The 13,420-nt window shown below is 47.0% G+C and overlaps 1 protein-coding gene across 2 annotated transcripts in view; it reads left to right on the top strand.

Annotated features, from left to right (window-relative positions):
- CLSTN1 (calsyntenin 1) overlaps nucleotides 1-13,420 on the top strand; it is a 71,160-nt gene that overhangs the window by 36,406 nt on the left and 21,334 nt on the right. The window contains exons 3-4 of one of the 2 annotated variants that reach the window (XM_023515164.1): nucleotides 10,141-10,170; nucleotides 11,318-11,513. In XM_023515164.1, the coding sequence (XP_023370932.1) occupies nucleotides 10,141-10,170; nucleotides 11,318-11,513 (226 nt within the window). The remainder of the gene's footprint in view (nucleotides 1-10,140; nucleotides 10,171-11,317; nucleotides 11,514-13,420) is intronic. The other variant, XM_023515166.1, reaches the window with a different exon arrangement.

Raw genomic sequence — 13,420 nt, 5'->3', positions numbered from 1 at the left:
GAAGATACATACCATAAAAATCATTCTCTTAGAGTGTACAGTTCACCGGTTTTTCGTATAGTCACAAAACTATGTAGCTGTCAACTTCTGTCTAATTCCACCATTTGCATCACTCCACAAAGAAACCCTTGCTGCAGATGGCAACACCCCTCAGTTTCCTGCACCTTCCAGCCCTTGGCACCCTCTATGGATTTGCTGTTTCTGGATGTTCCATATAAATGCAATCTGTGGCTTTTTGTGACTGGCATCTTTCTTTCTTTTTTTTTTTTTTTTTGCAGTTTGTGGCCGGGGCTGGGTTTGAACCCACCACCTCAAACATACGGGGCCGGTGCCCTACTCCTTGGAGCCACAGGCGCCGCCCATGCCTAGCATCTTTCCCTTAGAACATGGTGACTTGAGAGTTTGCCCATGTTGTGGCATCTACCAGCTCTTTATTCCTTTTTCACCTTGCACAATATTCCATCATATGCAGGAAGCACCTTCTGTTTGTCCACTCATTTACTGAGGGACATTGTTTCTGCTTTTAGCTGTCATGAATAATGCTGCCGTGAACATTCAGGTACAGGTCTTCATATGGACATAAGTCTCAGTTCTCTTGGGTATACACCTAGGAGTGGGGTTGATATTCTAGACTGAAGCATGGGGTCCAGGTCCCTTGGCAGGAGGGAGCACCTTCCCAGCCACCATGTCACCCCCCTTCCTCTTCTGCTGATTTGGCATCACCCATCCTGGAACACTGCCCCTGTGGTTCCGCTGGACGTGGAACACTGCCCCCATGACACCACCTGCCATGGGACACACCCGTTCCCCCAGTGCCATGGCCGTGGCACTGTCTGATGTGGGACACTGCCCCCGCTGGTACCATCCAACGTGGAATGCTGCCCCCATGGCACCATCTGACATGGGACGCTGCCCCCCGTGGTACTACCCGACCTTGAATACTGCCCCTATGAGGTGGGTCAGGAACACAGACCTACCAGAGCCAGCTGCCCAGTGCTTGGATCCTGGCTCTGCCGCTTACTGGCCTTGTTATAATGGGCAAATTATTTACCCTTCTGTGCCCAGTTTCATCCATGGTACAAGGATAATTATGTCACATACCTCAGAGCGTTTGAGGATTATTAGCTGTTTATTTTTACATTTGAAAAGCTTAAAACAGTGCCTGGTCCATGGTAGGTACTATACACGGAGCCCGAGAGTATGAGGTTGCTGTGAGCTGTGATTTGCCACCGCTGCTGTTATTAATTAACAGCATCTTTTAAGAATATATTTTCCCTTAACATTCCATGAGAAGTGTTTCCCCATCTTTCCACTGAAGTCTTCATAGTGTCTCATTCCCTCATAGAGTTTCTTACGTATTTTGGGAGTAAGACAGATCTGGACCTTTATTTTGATCTTAGCTTGGTTTTGTTAGTGGCACTGAACTTAATTTAGCAGCACAATGAAGAGGAGGAGGATCATGGTGGTGGCAGCCGTGGGGTCCTAACAGAGTGGCAAGGGGTTGTTCAGAGAGCCTCGTGTGGGTTACTTTGTTTGATTCTTCTCAACAGTAGACACTGTCACTGTTCTGGTTTTCCAGTGAGGAAGCAGCTCAGAGTGTGTCTGCAGGAGAGACCACCTCATTCTCCCTTTTATCTCTCGTCCACACATCAGCGCCCAGGGTCCCATTGAGGGACCATAAATCCATGTAGGAGAAGCAAGTGAGTTTGCCTGAGACCACACAGCTCGTACGTGGTAGACCTCCTGGACAGTCTGTCTCCAGCCTGGGTTCTCAAGTTCACTGCGTGAACATTCTGGTTCAGTCTTATTACAAGATGTGTGTGGAGGGACCCACTAGAGTTTGCTTGTCAAAAGCTCTGAAATAAATACATGTGTCATGTTGGAAGCTCAGTCACCGAAGCACTGTGTTAAGACATCACCAGCCATCACCATTCCTGTTAAACAGAGAGTAGCAGCTCCGATTGTTGTCTTCTTGGGGTAAACCAGGGGGACAGAGTCTTGATATTTGTCAAGTACTTTAGGAAATTCGAATGACTCAATTTCTTACTTCTTTTCTTATTAATCTGCTAAAAGCTCGAGTAGACGTGAGTCATAAAACGTACTTTACAGTTTATGTATTTAATGAAGAGTTAAAAAAAGTCTGAACCTTTTGTCTGGGCCCCATTGCTGCTGCTTCGAAAATGACACTTTTTCTATTTTGCCTGTATTAGAAGGCTGGGTGTTTCCCCGCCCGCCCCCTCTCCCTCTTGAGCCCTTCCCGTTAGTAGCTGGTTGTATTCTGGCATTCTTTTTCCTGCCTCACCAGATTAAGTGTGGATGTTTTGTAAGATTGATTGAATAATAATGATATGAATAGAATCTAAAAGAAATTTCAGGTCAGGCCTAGTGACTCACGCCTGTAATCCTAGCACTCTGGGAGGCTGAGGCAGGTGGATGGCTTGAGCTCAGGAGTGTGAGATCAGCTTGTGCAAGAGTGAGACCCTGTCTCTACTAAAAGTAGAAAAACTAGCCAGGTGTTATGGCACATGCCTGTAGTCCCAGCTACTTGGGAAGCTGAGGCAAGAGGATTGCTTGAGCCCAGGAGTTTGAGGTTGCTGTGAGCTATGATGCCACAGCACTCTACCTAGGGTGACCAAGTGAATGGTGACCCCCCAAAAAGTACCCTGAAATACTGTGTTGATTAGAGCCACGTGTAAGCTTGTCCCAGAAACTGGCCTGGGCTATCAATCAAGGAAGCCAAAGTTCACAAGAAATGGGAGATAATCTAATATCAAGCTCAATCCCCAGCTGATACGGGTGGGCACCAAGGCCAGGCAGAGCAGTGAGAAGTGGGTTAGATGGTTGGATTTGCAGGGACATTGAAGGTGCATACACGTTGTTCAGCAGTTGTCTATTTTTCCTTTATAGCACCCCATCTCTTCCCCATTAGGTATATATAGATGGTGAGTCCCTAACCCATTACCCTACCGCCCCCAGCCAAGTGTGTGCACAGCCCAAGCTCAGCTGAACGGAGCTTTCTCTTTGGAATTTGAATATTGAGCAGAGTGACAAAGATGCTAAGAATAGTCGCAGTTCCATTCCACCTGACCAGGTTGTTTGGCCACAGGACTGTTGTGATTCCTGTTTCCTGGTCTCTGGAAATACCTTGGTAACTATCTGTTTTCACATCCCTTTCTCTGGCTTGCAGTTCATTCCACGAGTTCCAGTAGCTTTCCTGTAAGGGCTGTTTTCCCAAGTTAACTAGAATGGATTTCTGTTGCTTGCAACCAGAGAGGACCATCAGAGGCAGCACTAGTGACCGCCAGGAGGAGAGAAGGAACCACTTGTTATACAAGGACAGGATCTCCTGAGAGCCGGGAGGCTTGCGGGAGAGGCCACCCTCAGAGTGGGCAGACAACTTTGAAAGAACAGCAGGGCCAGCCTGAAGCAGAGGTTTCTCGAAGGCACAGAGAAGGGAAGTGAAGACCAGGTGCTGTCAGCTGGGACCCCAGCATGACTTAGGGTATCTCAAACATGGACTTTGTTGGATTCATTTTTTTTTTTTTTTTTTTTTTTTTGTGAGACGGAGTCTCAGGCTATTCCCCTGGGTAGAGTAGCTGGGACCACAGGCACCCACCACAACACCTGGCTATTTTTTAGTTGCAGCGGTCATTGTTGTTTTTTGGCGGGCCCACGCTGGATTCAAACCCACCACCTTAGGTGTATGTAGCTGGCGCCTTAGCCACTTGAGCCACAGGCACCGAGCCAGATTCATTTGTTTTTTATGTTTTGCCTTAAAAATTCTCTTCAGGGCTGGGCACGGTGGCTCAAACCTATATAATCCTAGCACCCTGGGCGGCCGATGCCATGGCACTCTACCCAGAGTCACAGCATGAGACTGTGACTGTCTCAAAAAAATTTTTTTTCTTTAGTAAAGTTCTTTCTATTTTAGATGATCTTAGGGGAGTGAAGTGGGGGAAAGATTTGTCCTGTTCCCAGCTAGACTAGCTAGAAGTCTTCCGAGAAGCCTGGCAGGGCCTTTTCAGCATGATGACAACAGGGTTTGATGTAGATTTCCCAGCACAGCCTTGCACAGAGTCTGGCAAGAAGGAAACCGTGTGAGGAGCGATTCTGAGCAGTCCTGCTCTGGGCTGTGTGAGGTGTGGGGTGTGTGTTCCCACCACGCCGTGCCTGTCACTGCTGTGAGCTGTACACACAGTGAAGGAAGAAGACAGGGAAAGAGAAGTCAGTGACGACTTTCAAGTTTAAAAAATTGGCTCCTGGGAGATTGGAGTGTCATTGACAGAAATTGGTCTCCAGTTTAGGGGAGGAAGATTTAAGTTGAGTGTGAGTTTCAGAGGCAGCAGGATACTCATTATGGAAATACCTAAGGAATTATTGTTGATTTTGCCAGCCATGATAACATTGCCGTAGTTATGTTAAACAAAAGTCAGCCCTCTGTGTCTGTGAGTTCCTAATCCTGGATTCAACCAAGCTGGGATCGAAAATAATTCAAAGATAAAAAGATGGGGCTGGACGTGATGGCTTGCATTTATAATCCCAGCACTTGGGGAGAATGAGGAGAGAGGATCACTCAAGCTTAGGTGTGTGAGGCTATCGTGACCTGTGATCATGCCACCCTACTCCAGCCTGGGTGACAGAGTGAGACTCTGTCTTTAAAAAAAAAAAAAGGCTTGGCACCTGTAGTTCAAGCAGCTAAGGCACCAGCCACATACACCAGAGCTGGCAGGTTCGAATCCAGCCCAGGGGGCCTACCAAACAACAGTGACAACTACAACCCAAAATAGCCAGGTGTTGTGGTAGACGCCTATAGTCCCAGCTATTTGGGAGGCTGAGGCAAGAGAATCGCTTAAGCCCAGGAGTTGGAAGTTGCCATGAGCTATAATGCCACGGCACTCTACCCAGGGCGACAGCTTGAGGCTCTGTCTCAAAGAAAAAAAAAAAAAGGTGTGTCTGTCCTGAATGTGTACAGAAATTTTGTTTCCTTGTTATTATTTCCTAAATAATAAAGTACAGATTGAGCGTCACTAATCCTAAAATCTGAAATCTAGTCAGGCACAGCGGCTTATACCTATAATCCTAGCACTCTGGGAGGCCAAGGTGGAAGGATTGCTTGAGCTCAGGAGTTGGAGACCAGCCTGAGCAAGAGCAAGACCCCGTCTCTCTTGTAAAAAGATAGAAAAACTCGCCAGGTGTTGTGGCGGGTGCCTGTGGTCCCGGCTATTCAGGAGGCTGAGGCAGGAGAATCATTTGAACCTAGGAGTTTGAGGTTGCTATGAACTAGGCTGACTCACAACACTTGAGCCTGGGCAACTGAGTGAGACTCTTTTTTTAAAAAAAGAAAAATTCTGAAATCCAGAACGTTCCAAAATCTGAAACTTTTCACGCACTAGCATGACAAGTGGGAAATTGTACACCTGACCTCCTGTGATGAAGTGTAGCCAAAATGTAGTCAAGACTTTTTATTTCATGCAAGAATTATAAGAAATAATAGTATAGGAAGCATAATGCATTTCATGTTTAGACTTGGGTACCCTAGATATCGCTTATGTATTTGCAAATATCCCCAAACCAGAAAAAAAAATGAAATCTGAAATATTTCTGTTCCCAGCATTTCAGATACGGGATACTCAGCTCATGTAACAACCATTTATGTAGCATTCACACTGTATTATATTTAGAGATGATTTAATGGTGACTTGCCAGAGCTGTGCGTAGGTTATATGCAAATACACCGTTTTATATCCAAGACTTTTTTTTTTTTTTTTTGAGTTTTTGGCTGAGACTGGGTTAGAACCCGCCACCTCCAGCATATGGGACCAGCGCCCTACTCCTTGAGCCATAGGCACCGCCATATATCTGAGACTTAAACATCCTCAGCTTTTAGTATTCTGGAGAGGTCCTGGAAGCAATCCCACCCCCCACAGAGGGACAACTGTATTTATGTATGGAACAATGTAATGTCTCGGGTTCACGTTACAATGCTCCACCAGTCAGGCAGGTCTCCAGGGAGAGCTGAGACAGACACTGAGCACATCACCTTCCTCCCACGCACTGTCCTCTTTCTCTGTACCTGAGTTCAGAGAATGCCTCCATCCGCCAGAGACCAGGGAGCCAGTCCAGACTGTCACGTTCTCTGTCCATTTGGTTACAAAGTCCTGCCAGCTTCCCTAAAACCCCCCTCAGCGTTTCCTGCTGACACTGCTTCCCTAGCTCAGCCCATGTGCTGTAACATCTGACACCCTGTTACTTGTTCCCTGTCCCAGTCTCTCCCTGGTTGGATCCATCTTCCTCATTAAAATCAGGGTTGTGGGTCAAATGAGCAGGTGGCCCCATGGAGTGGGCACCCCAGGTGGGGTTTTTTTTTTTTTTTGGAGACAGAGCCTCAAGCTGTCCCCCTGGGTAGAGCGCTGTGGCATCACAGATCACAGCAACCTCCAACTCCTGGGCTCAAGCGAGTCTCTTGCCTCAGCCTCCCAAGTAGCTGGGATCACAGGCGCCCACTACAACGCCCAGCTATTTTTTGGTTGCAGCTGTCATTGTTGTTTTGGCGGGCCCAGGCTGGATTCAAACCTGCCACCTTAGGTGTATGTGGCTGGCACCTTAGCCGCTTGAGCCACAGGTGCTGAGCCACCCCAGGTGGGTTTTGCAGGTGGTTCAATGGGCTCAGCCCTGCCGTGCACAGCCCCGAAGCTGGTGCAGGAGGCCCAGGCCTGCCTGGGTGTGGAGCCTGTGCCGTGCTGCCCCTGCCCCATCAGCCTGCGACCTGGCCAAATGGTTTTTAAGTCACTACAGTAAAGGGTACAGCGTGATGAGCAACTTCGTAAATACCAGTGATTCTGAGGCACCAAATCCTGTTGGTGGAACCCATTAAAGTAGCCAGTTTAAATACTTGAAACAGGTGAGGCCACGTGGCAGGGCTACAGTTACACATTTTTGCTTTTCTTCTTATAAATCAGATCTGGTCTTTTGGAGGATAAGCCTGAGAATGCACAAGTTTTTTTGAATGTATATTCTTGTATTTGATAATCATATCTTGTAGATACTATTCAAGATAGTAGAATGTATATTTCCCCCGGCAAACGGTAACACACACGTATTCAAAGCCGAGGCGCTCATTCCCCACCCTCCCTGCCAGGCTGCCGGCTGTGGCGGTCTCTCTGCTGTCAGTGCAGGGTAACTTCACTGTGCAGGTCCTTGCTCACAGCCCGATGGCGACAGTGTTACCCTTGGTTTTGGAGCACACCCTGAGTCTGACCACTTCCACCACCCGGCTCTGGCCTTCACCGTTTCTCACCGGGATTACTCCAGTAACCACTTTTGCCCTCTGCCAGGCTTACTTTCAGCACACCAGACAGATGGGGCCTTTCATAACATAATACACACTCATCTCTTTACTGCTCAAACTCTCCGGCCGCTTCCTTCTCACCTGGAGGAAGAGCTGCCCTCCCAGTGCTCAGAGGCAGTGGGGCCCCCTTTGTGGGTCCTTTACCCCCCACCCCCAGCCTGTATCGAAGTTGCAGATAGTCACATGGTTTGCTCCCGAGCTTTCTCCAGTCTCCATTCAGACACCTGAAATCTCACTTGGAAACAGGTATGGAGGTGCAGTCAGTTACCTTGATTGTCCATGGTCAGTTACTGATCTAATTCCTTATTCTACACACACCCCCTACTGCATTTGACTAGTTTTCAAAATTCCCGAGATGCTCTGGTGCCCTTCTTCCCTCCTCACTTTCCCTCACCTTGTCCTGGTCTGAAATCTCAAGGAGAGACTGGAGAGCTTACGGCTGCTGGCAAGCAGTTCACTCCTGGCAATCTCACAGTAGGTCAGAAATTGTCTCCGAGGCGTTGCCCAATTGTGTCTGTGGCTCCTTATTTAGCAGTGCACTGGGGTTGGCAGCATTTCTGGGGCCACGTGGGTCGTCCTGGAGGTCTTAAGTCAGCACTTACCTGTGTGGTGGTCTGTTAGGAAAGCACTCTGTGATTGGCATCAGCTTTCCAAGGTGCCGTGGGACTGCCTTGCCACTTCTCTTTAGAGCAGCAAACTCCACGTCAAAAACAGACGTTTTCTCTGAATTAAAGCTGGGCACCCACAATTATTTTTAAATGTGTTTGCAATATATATGTATGTCCAGAAAATAAAATGTCATGAATTAGCACATCCTGGGAAGCAATTTGACACGTGTGGTACCCGGCACTTCTACTCACAGGTATGGCAGAGATCAGCAGACTTTCTCTGTAAAGGCCCAGGTAGTGAGTATTTTTGGCTTTACACCCACAGGGGCTCTTTGGCAATGACGTGACTGTGGTGAACTCTGCCAGTGCAGCGTGAAAGCAGCTGCACATCTATGTTAAACTAACAAGCATGTCTGTTCCAGGCAGGTGGTATTCATGGACACTGATATTTGCATCTAGTATAATTTTCTCATGTTATGAAATATATTTAAAAAGGTAAAAACCATTTTTAGTTGGAACATGGGCTATTCCAAAACCGGGACAGGTCAGCTGTGCCTAGAAACCACAGCTGGGAGACCCAGCTCCCGGGCAGCGCCCTCCAGCAGAACTTGGAACGGTGGTGGGAGCGCTCTGTGTCCACAAAATTCTCACAGCAGTGACCAGCCATGTGTGTGGCCACCGAGCACTTGAAATGTGGCCAGTGGATGTTTAGTACCGTTTAATCTTCTTTTTTTTTTTTTTTTGAGACAGAGACTCAAGCTGTCCCTCTGGGTAGAGTGGCAACCTCACAGCAACCTCCAACTCCTGGGCTCAAGCGAGTCTCCCACCTCCACCTCCCAAGTAGCTGGGCCCACAGGCGCTGGCCACAACGCCTGGCTATTTTTTGGTTGCAGCCATCATTGTTGTTTGGCGGCCCAGGCTGGATTCGAACCTGCCACCTTAGGTGTATGTGGCTGGCGCCTTAGCCGCTTGAGCCACAGGTGCCAAGCCTTACCGTTTAATCTTAACATGCCTTTTAGCCTTCCTTCAAATAGCCCATGTGGCTGCCAGCACCTGTTGGTGCTGTGGGAGGCACTGTTGTTGCAGCCTGGTTCAGAGACAGCAGAGCAAGGGAAGGACGGCATTTCACACAGTGGAAAATGAGTAATCGGTAGCAGACATTTATTTGCAGTGCTGCGGCGTCCTAATGGGATTCTCACAAATAGGTAGTAGTGCACAATGAATAAACTACAGCTACGTCCGTCAGCAAGGACGAGGAATCTTAGATGGACAGGGCTGCCGGGGGAAAGCAAAAACGGTATCCCATGTGATCCTGTCTTTAAAATCTTTAAAAACAAGAGGAAGGAAATGACACTGTTTAGGGGAAATGTACAACCCCTCACAAAAGCAAGGGAGCTCTTCGCAGGCTATGTCACCTTTGGGGGTGTGACGGTGCCAACAGGGAGCGTACGCTGAGTGTGGAGGGGCAGCGGGACTGACCCGCTCAGGATTTCACCCCTCCGTGATAGAAGGCGTGGTAGGCAGGCCCTGTGCTGACCGGGTGTGGCAATGTCGACCGTGGGAACAAAGTTTTCACGTAATAAAAACAGTGGTCGCGGCAGCATCACTGTCAGTTTTTTAAATCCGGTTTCTGTTCACCTTCAAGCACCTAGTCTGCTGGCAGAGGGGTTTGTATTTGCTGCCCTGGCTGGGTACTTTAAGTTAGAAAAACATTGTTACGCATTCAGTGCCAGAACAAACAGTTAAAAACCTTTTGCTCCAAAAAAAATTTTTTTCCATTAAATCTCATGATGAGGTGTATGTTAGCAGCATCTAGCTGAGAGAATTTAGTTTGAAAATGAAAATCTGAAAACTGTAGAGTAACAAATAGGTTTGCTGACTAATTGTTGTCCATCAAAGCCTTCGTTAAATGAAAAATCCTAGTGAGAAACGTCCTAGCAGCATTTTCATCCTTAAGTGAGGATAATTTCAGAAGTTGCTCATGGTAAGTGGGATTCAAAGTGACGTTTTGTTACTGAGGGTCCGGTTTCGCTGTAGCAATCCTCGTAGCTGGCTACCGAGCTTATTATTAAATTATATGTCAAACGTTTCTGTGTAATATGTGCATCTTTGACTTTTTTCCTTATTATTCCGTCTTTATTCTTTCCTGTATTACTGACATGGGTTTATCTTTTCTCCCTTTAGAGAGTTTTGAGGTGACAGTCACCAAAGAAGGTGATAAAGGGTTCTTTCTCTCCCTCTTACGAGTATTAACCCACTAACTTTGTTTATAAAATTGGGAATCAGCCCTTAAACAGAAGAAAGCTGTCATGCTCTTTAATCCCTATTTATTCTCCTACTTTGTTTCTATTTTAAAATACAGTGATGGAAATTGTATGTAACCAAGACCCTTGGTTAGAAATATCTGGAAATCAGACATCCATTTGAACTGTGTGGATAATCACATATATTTTTATTAAATCGAATTCTGGAGACTTCCGAGATTTGCTCCATCACAATTTTCTGTTGGAATTGTGGCAGAGTTCAGTCTCATTTTTGTGTGAACTACATATTGCAAAGTTTTATGTAAACATCAAAACATGTACAAATGTTCTCCCATGGGCAAGAGTAGAAATGTAGATTGTTAACTCCTCAAGATCACGAGCCAGTTTCGATGTCCGTTAGGTTCCCAGGCTGGAGTCTTTCTCAGGTTTGGTAGATTAAAGGCCGAAACAAAGCCAAGTCTAGCAAATCCCTCCCCGAGATAGAAACACTATCTTAATCCTGCCGATAGCTGTTGAAATGGATGCCTGAAGTTGGTATTTCTACCTGTTTTATTTAGTAGTTTGTTTTGATTCCCTAATTTTAGCCAGGCTCATTGCACAGGAAGACTTGTTTGATCTTTATTTATTTTTGGGGGGGTGACAGAATTTCTGTAATTACGGTGCTGATCCTATATATCTCACGCTGCTTCCTCTCTCAACACTTAACTGCATATTTTAGCTTCTCTCTGGTCCAAATCAGAGTCGCGGCCTGGCCCTCCCAGTGGCTGGGGCAGCGCTGGTGTTCTCAGGCCCTGGCTGTCCTAAGTGCTCCTGTGGAATGCCTGTCTGTATCTTCTCTCTTTTGTATCCCTGCATGAATTGGATGCAAAGTAAACAAGTTGCTTGGAAAACCAGAATATGCTTCTTTTTACTAAAGCCCCCAGAACTTCTCCATGTTAAAAGCACAGTGCCCCTGCTTTGTCCACAGACCCTCCAAACCCCTGGCTGCCAAATCGTTGTCATTTCTTTTCTTTGGGGGTGGAGACCTGGGGGAGGAGGGTGAGGTGCAGGAGATTGGGGTGGCAGGAATTCTAATCTGCTATGCTTTGACTCCCCAGGTGAGATTTGTGGATTTAAAATTCACGGGCAGAATGTCCCCTTCGACGCAGTGGTGGTGGACAAGTCCACTGGCGAGGGCGTGATTCGCTCCAAAGAGAAACTGGACTGTGAGCTGCAGAAAGACTACTCATTCACCATCCAGGCCTATGACTGTGGGAAGGGACCCGACGGCACCAACGTGAAAAAGTCTCATAAGTAAGCAAGCTGGACAAAGAGTGAAAGTAGCTAAGTGACCGTGTGTGCGTGTGACCATTGTGCTGGGGCTCTTACCTTGTCCCAGGACTTCCGGTATTCTTGAAGTAGAAGGCAGAAGTTAATTCTCAAGGGTCCACAGTAGATGGTATACTCTTTGAGGGCAGGAGTCACATCTGACTCTCTACCCCTGGGTACAGCTCCTAGCCTGAGCCTGTCGCATAGTAGGTTTTGAATAAATAAACACGAGTGAATAATTTCATCCCACCAAATGCTCCATTAAAGAAAGTAAGGCCCGGCTCGGCGCCTATAGCTCAACCGGCTAAGGCACCAGCCACGTACACCTAAGGTGGCGGGTTCGAATCCCCAGCCCGGACCGCCAAACAACATTGATGGCTGCAACCAAAAAATGGCCAGGTGTTGTGGCAGGGGCCTGTAGTCCCAGCTACTTGGGAGGCTGAGGCAGGAGACTTGCTTGAGCCCAGGAGTTGGAGGTTGCTGTGAGCGTGATGCCATGGCACTCTACCCAGGGGGATAGCTTGAGGCTCCATCTCAAAAAAAAAAAAAGAAAAAGAAAAAGAAAGTAAGGCCCTAAAAACACACGTAGAAGAAAATACGACAAAATTTCAACTGACGCAGGTTATCACTGGGAGGTGAGTTGATGAGTCGTTTTAATTTTCTTTCCCATAGTTTATTTGCCAAAGTGTTTAAATAACAAATTTTTATAGCCAGAAAAATGTTTTAAAGAAGTGGCAATTACTTAATGTAGCTAACAGGTTTTAGTGAAGAAAGAAAAAAAGAAAAGAAACTAAGGCCCTACATTAAAAAATCAGAAAGGCCACTTTGGCCAGGCACGGTGGCTCAGCGCCTGTAATCCTGCACTATGGGAGGCCGAGGCGGGTAGATTGCCCTGAGCTCAGAGGTTCAAGACTAGCCTGAGCCAGAGTGAGACCCTGTCGCCAAAAAAAAAGCCGGGCATTATGGCGGCATCTGTAGTCTCAGCTGCTTGGAAGGCTGAGGCAAAAGAGTCGCTTAAGCCCAAGAGTTGGAGGTTGCTGCGAGCTATGATGCGATAGCACTCTACTGAGGGCCACAGAGTAAGACTGTCTCAATGAAAAAATAAAAATAAAGAAAGAAAAGGAAAAAGAAAATTAAAAAAAAAAAACAAAACTTCAAACTAAGGCAATTGAAAGGTAATTGAAAGCAAAAACTTTAAAAAAAAAAAAAAGAGGCCACTTTTTCCTGAGGAAGATTATTTTGTCATGTTTATCTTTTTCTTTGAATCCTAAGGGCATGAGATGAATCATTGCTGGGGGCAGCGAGCCACTGACCACCACTGCTCTGGGTGCCTGGCTACGCTGCTGGTCGGGAACCCCTGATATAAGGACAAGACTTGGGATAAGGCATAGACTTCGAGTTCTAGTCTTTTTTTGCCACTCACTGGCCCTCCCCAGCAGGCAAATTTAATTTTGTTGAGTCTCAGTTTCTACTTCGTAGATCTACTAAGGAAAGAGAGGCACATGTAGGCCAGATGGTACCACATGGCCATTGTGAGGGTCAGACCGAAGCCCTGGGATGAGGATGCCCTTGGTGAACACCGGGGTGCCAGACGCCAGGGAGTCACCCATCTTGCACAGTGTCATGGTACCAAAGACCTTGTCTGAGCGAGAAATGGGCCCTGATCAACAGCCCTTAAAACCTGCAATTTTGGACGGCGCCTGTGGCTCAAAGGAGTAGGGTACTGACCCCCATATGCCAGAGGTGGCAGGTTCAAACCTAGCCCTGGCCAAAAATTGCAAAAAACAAACAAACAGACAAAACCCTGCAATTTTCTTTGTTCGTAACCTGGTCTGATAACCCCTTAATTTTCTTTTCTTTTTTTTTTTTTTTTTGAGGCAGAGCCTCAAGCT

Source organism: Otolemur garnettii, unplaced genomic scaffold (genome assembly GCF_000181295.1).
Source record: "Otolemur garnettii isolate 467f Iridium unplaced genomic scaffold, OtoGar3 scaffold00067, whole genome shotgun sequence".
Lineage (NCBI taxonomy): Eukaryota > Metazoa > Chordata > Mammalia > Primates > Galagidae > Otolemur > Otolemur garnettii.
The sequence above is the reverse complement of the archived record's forward strand: the minus strand, read 5'-3'. Positions and strand labels throughout refer to the sequence as shown.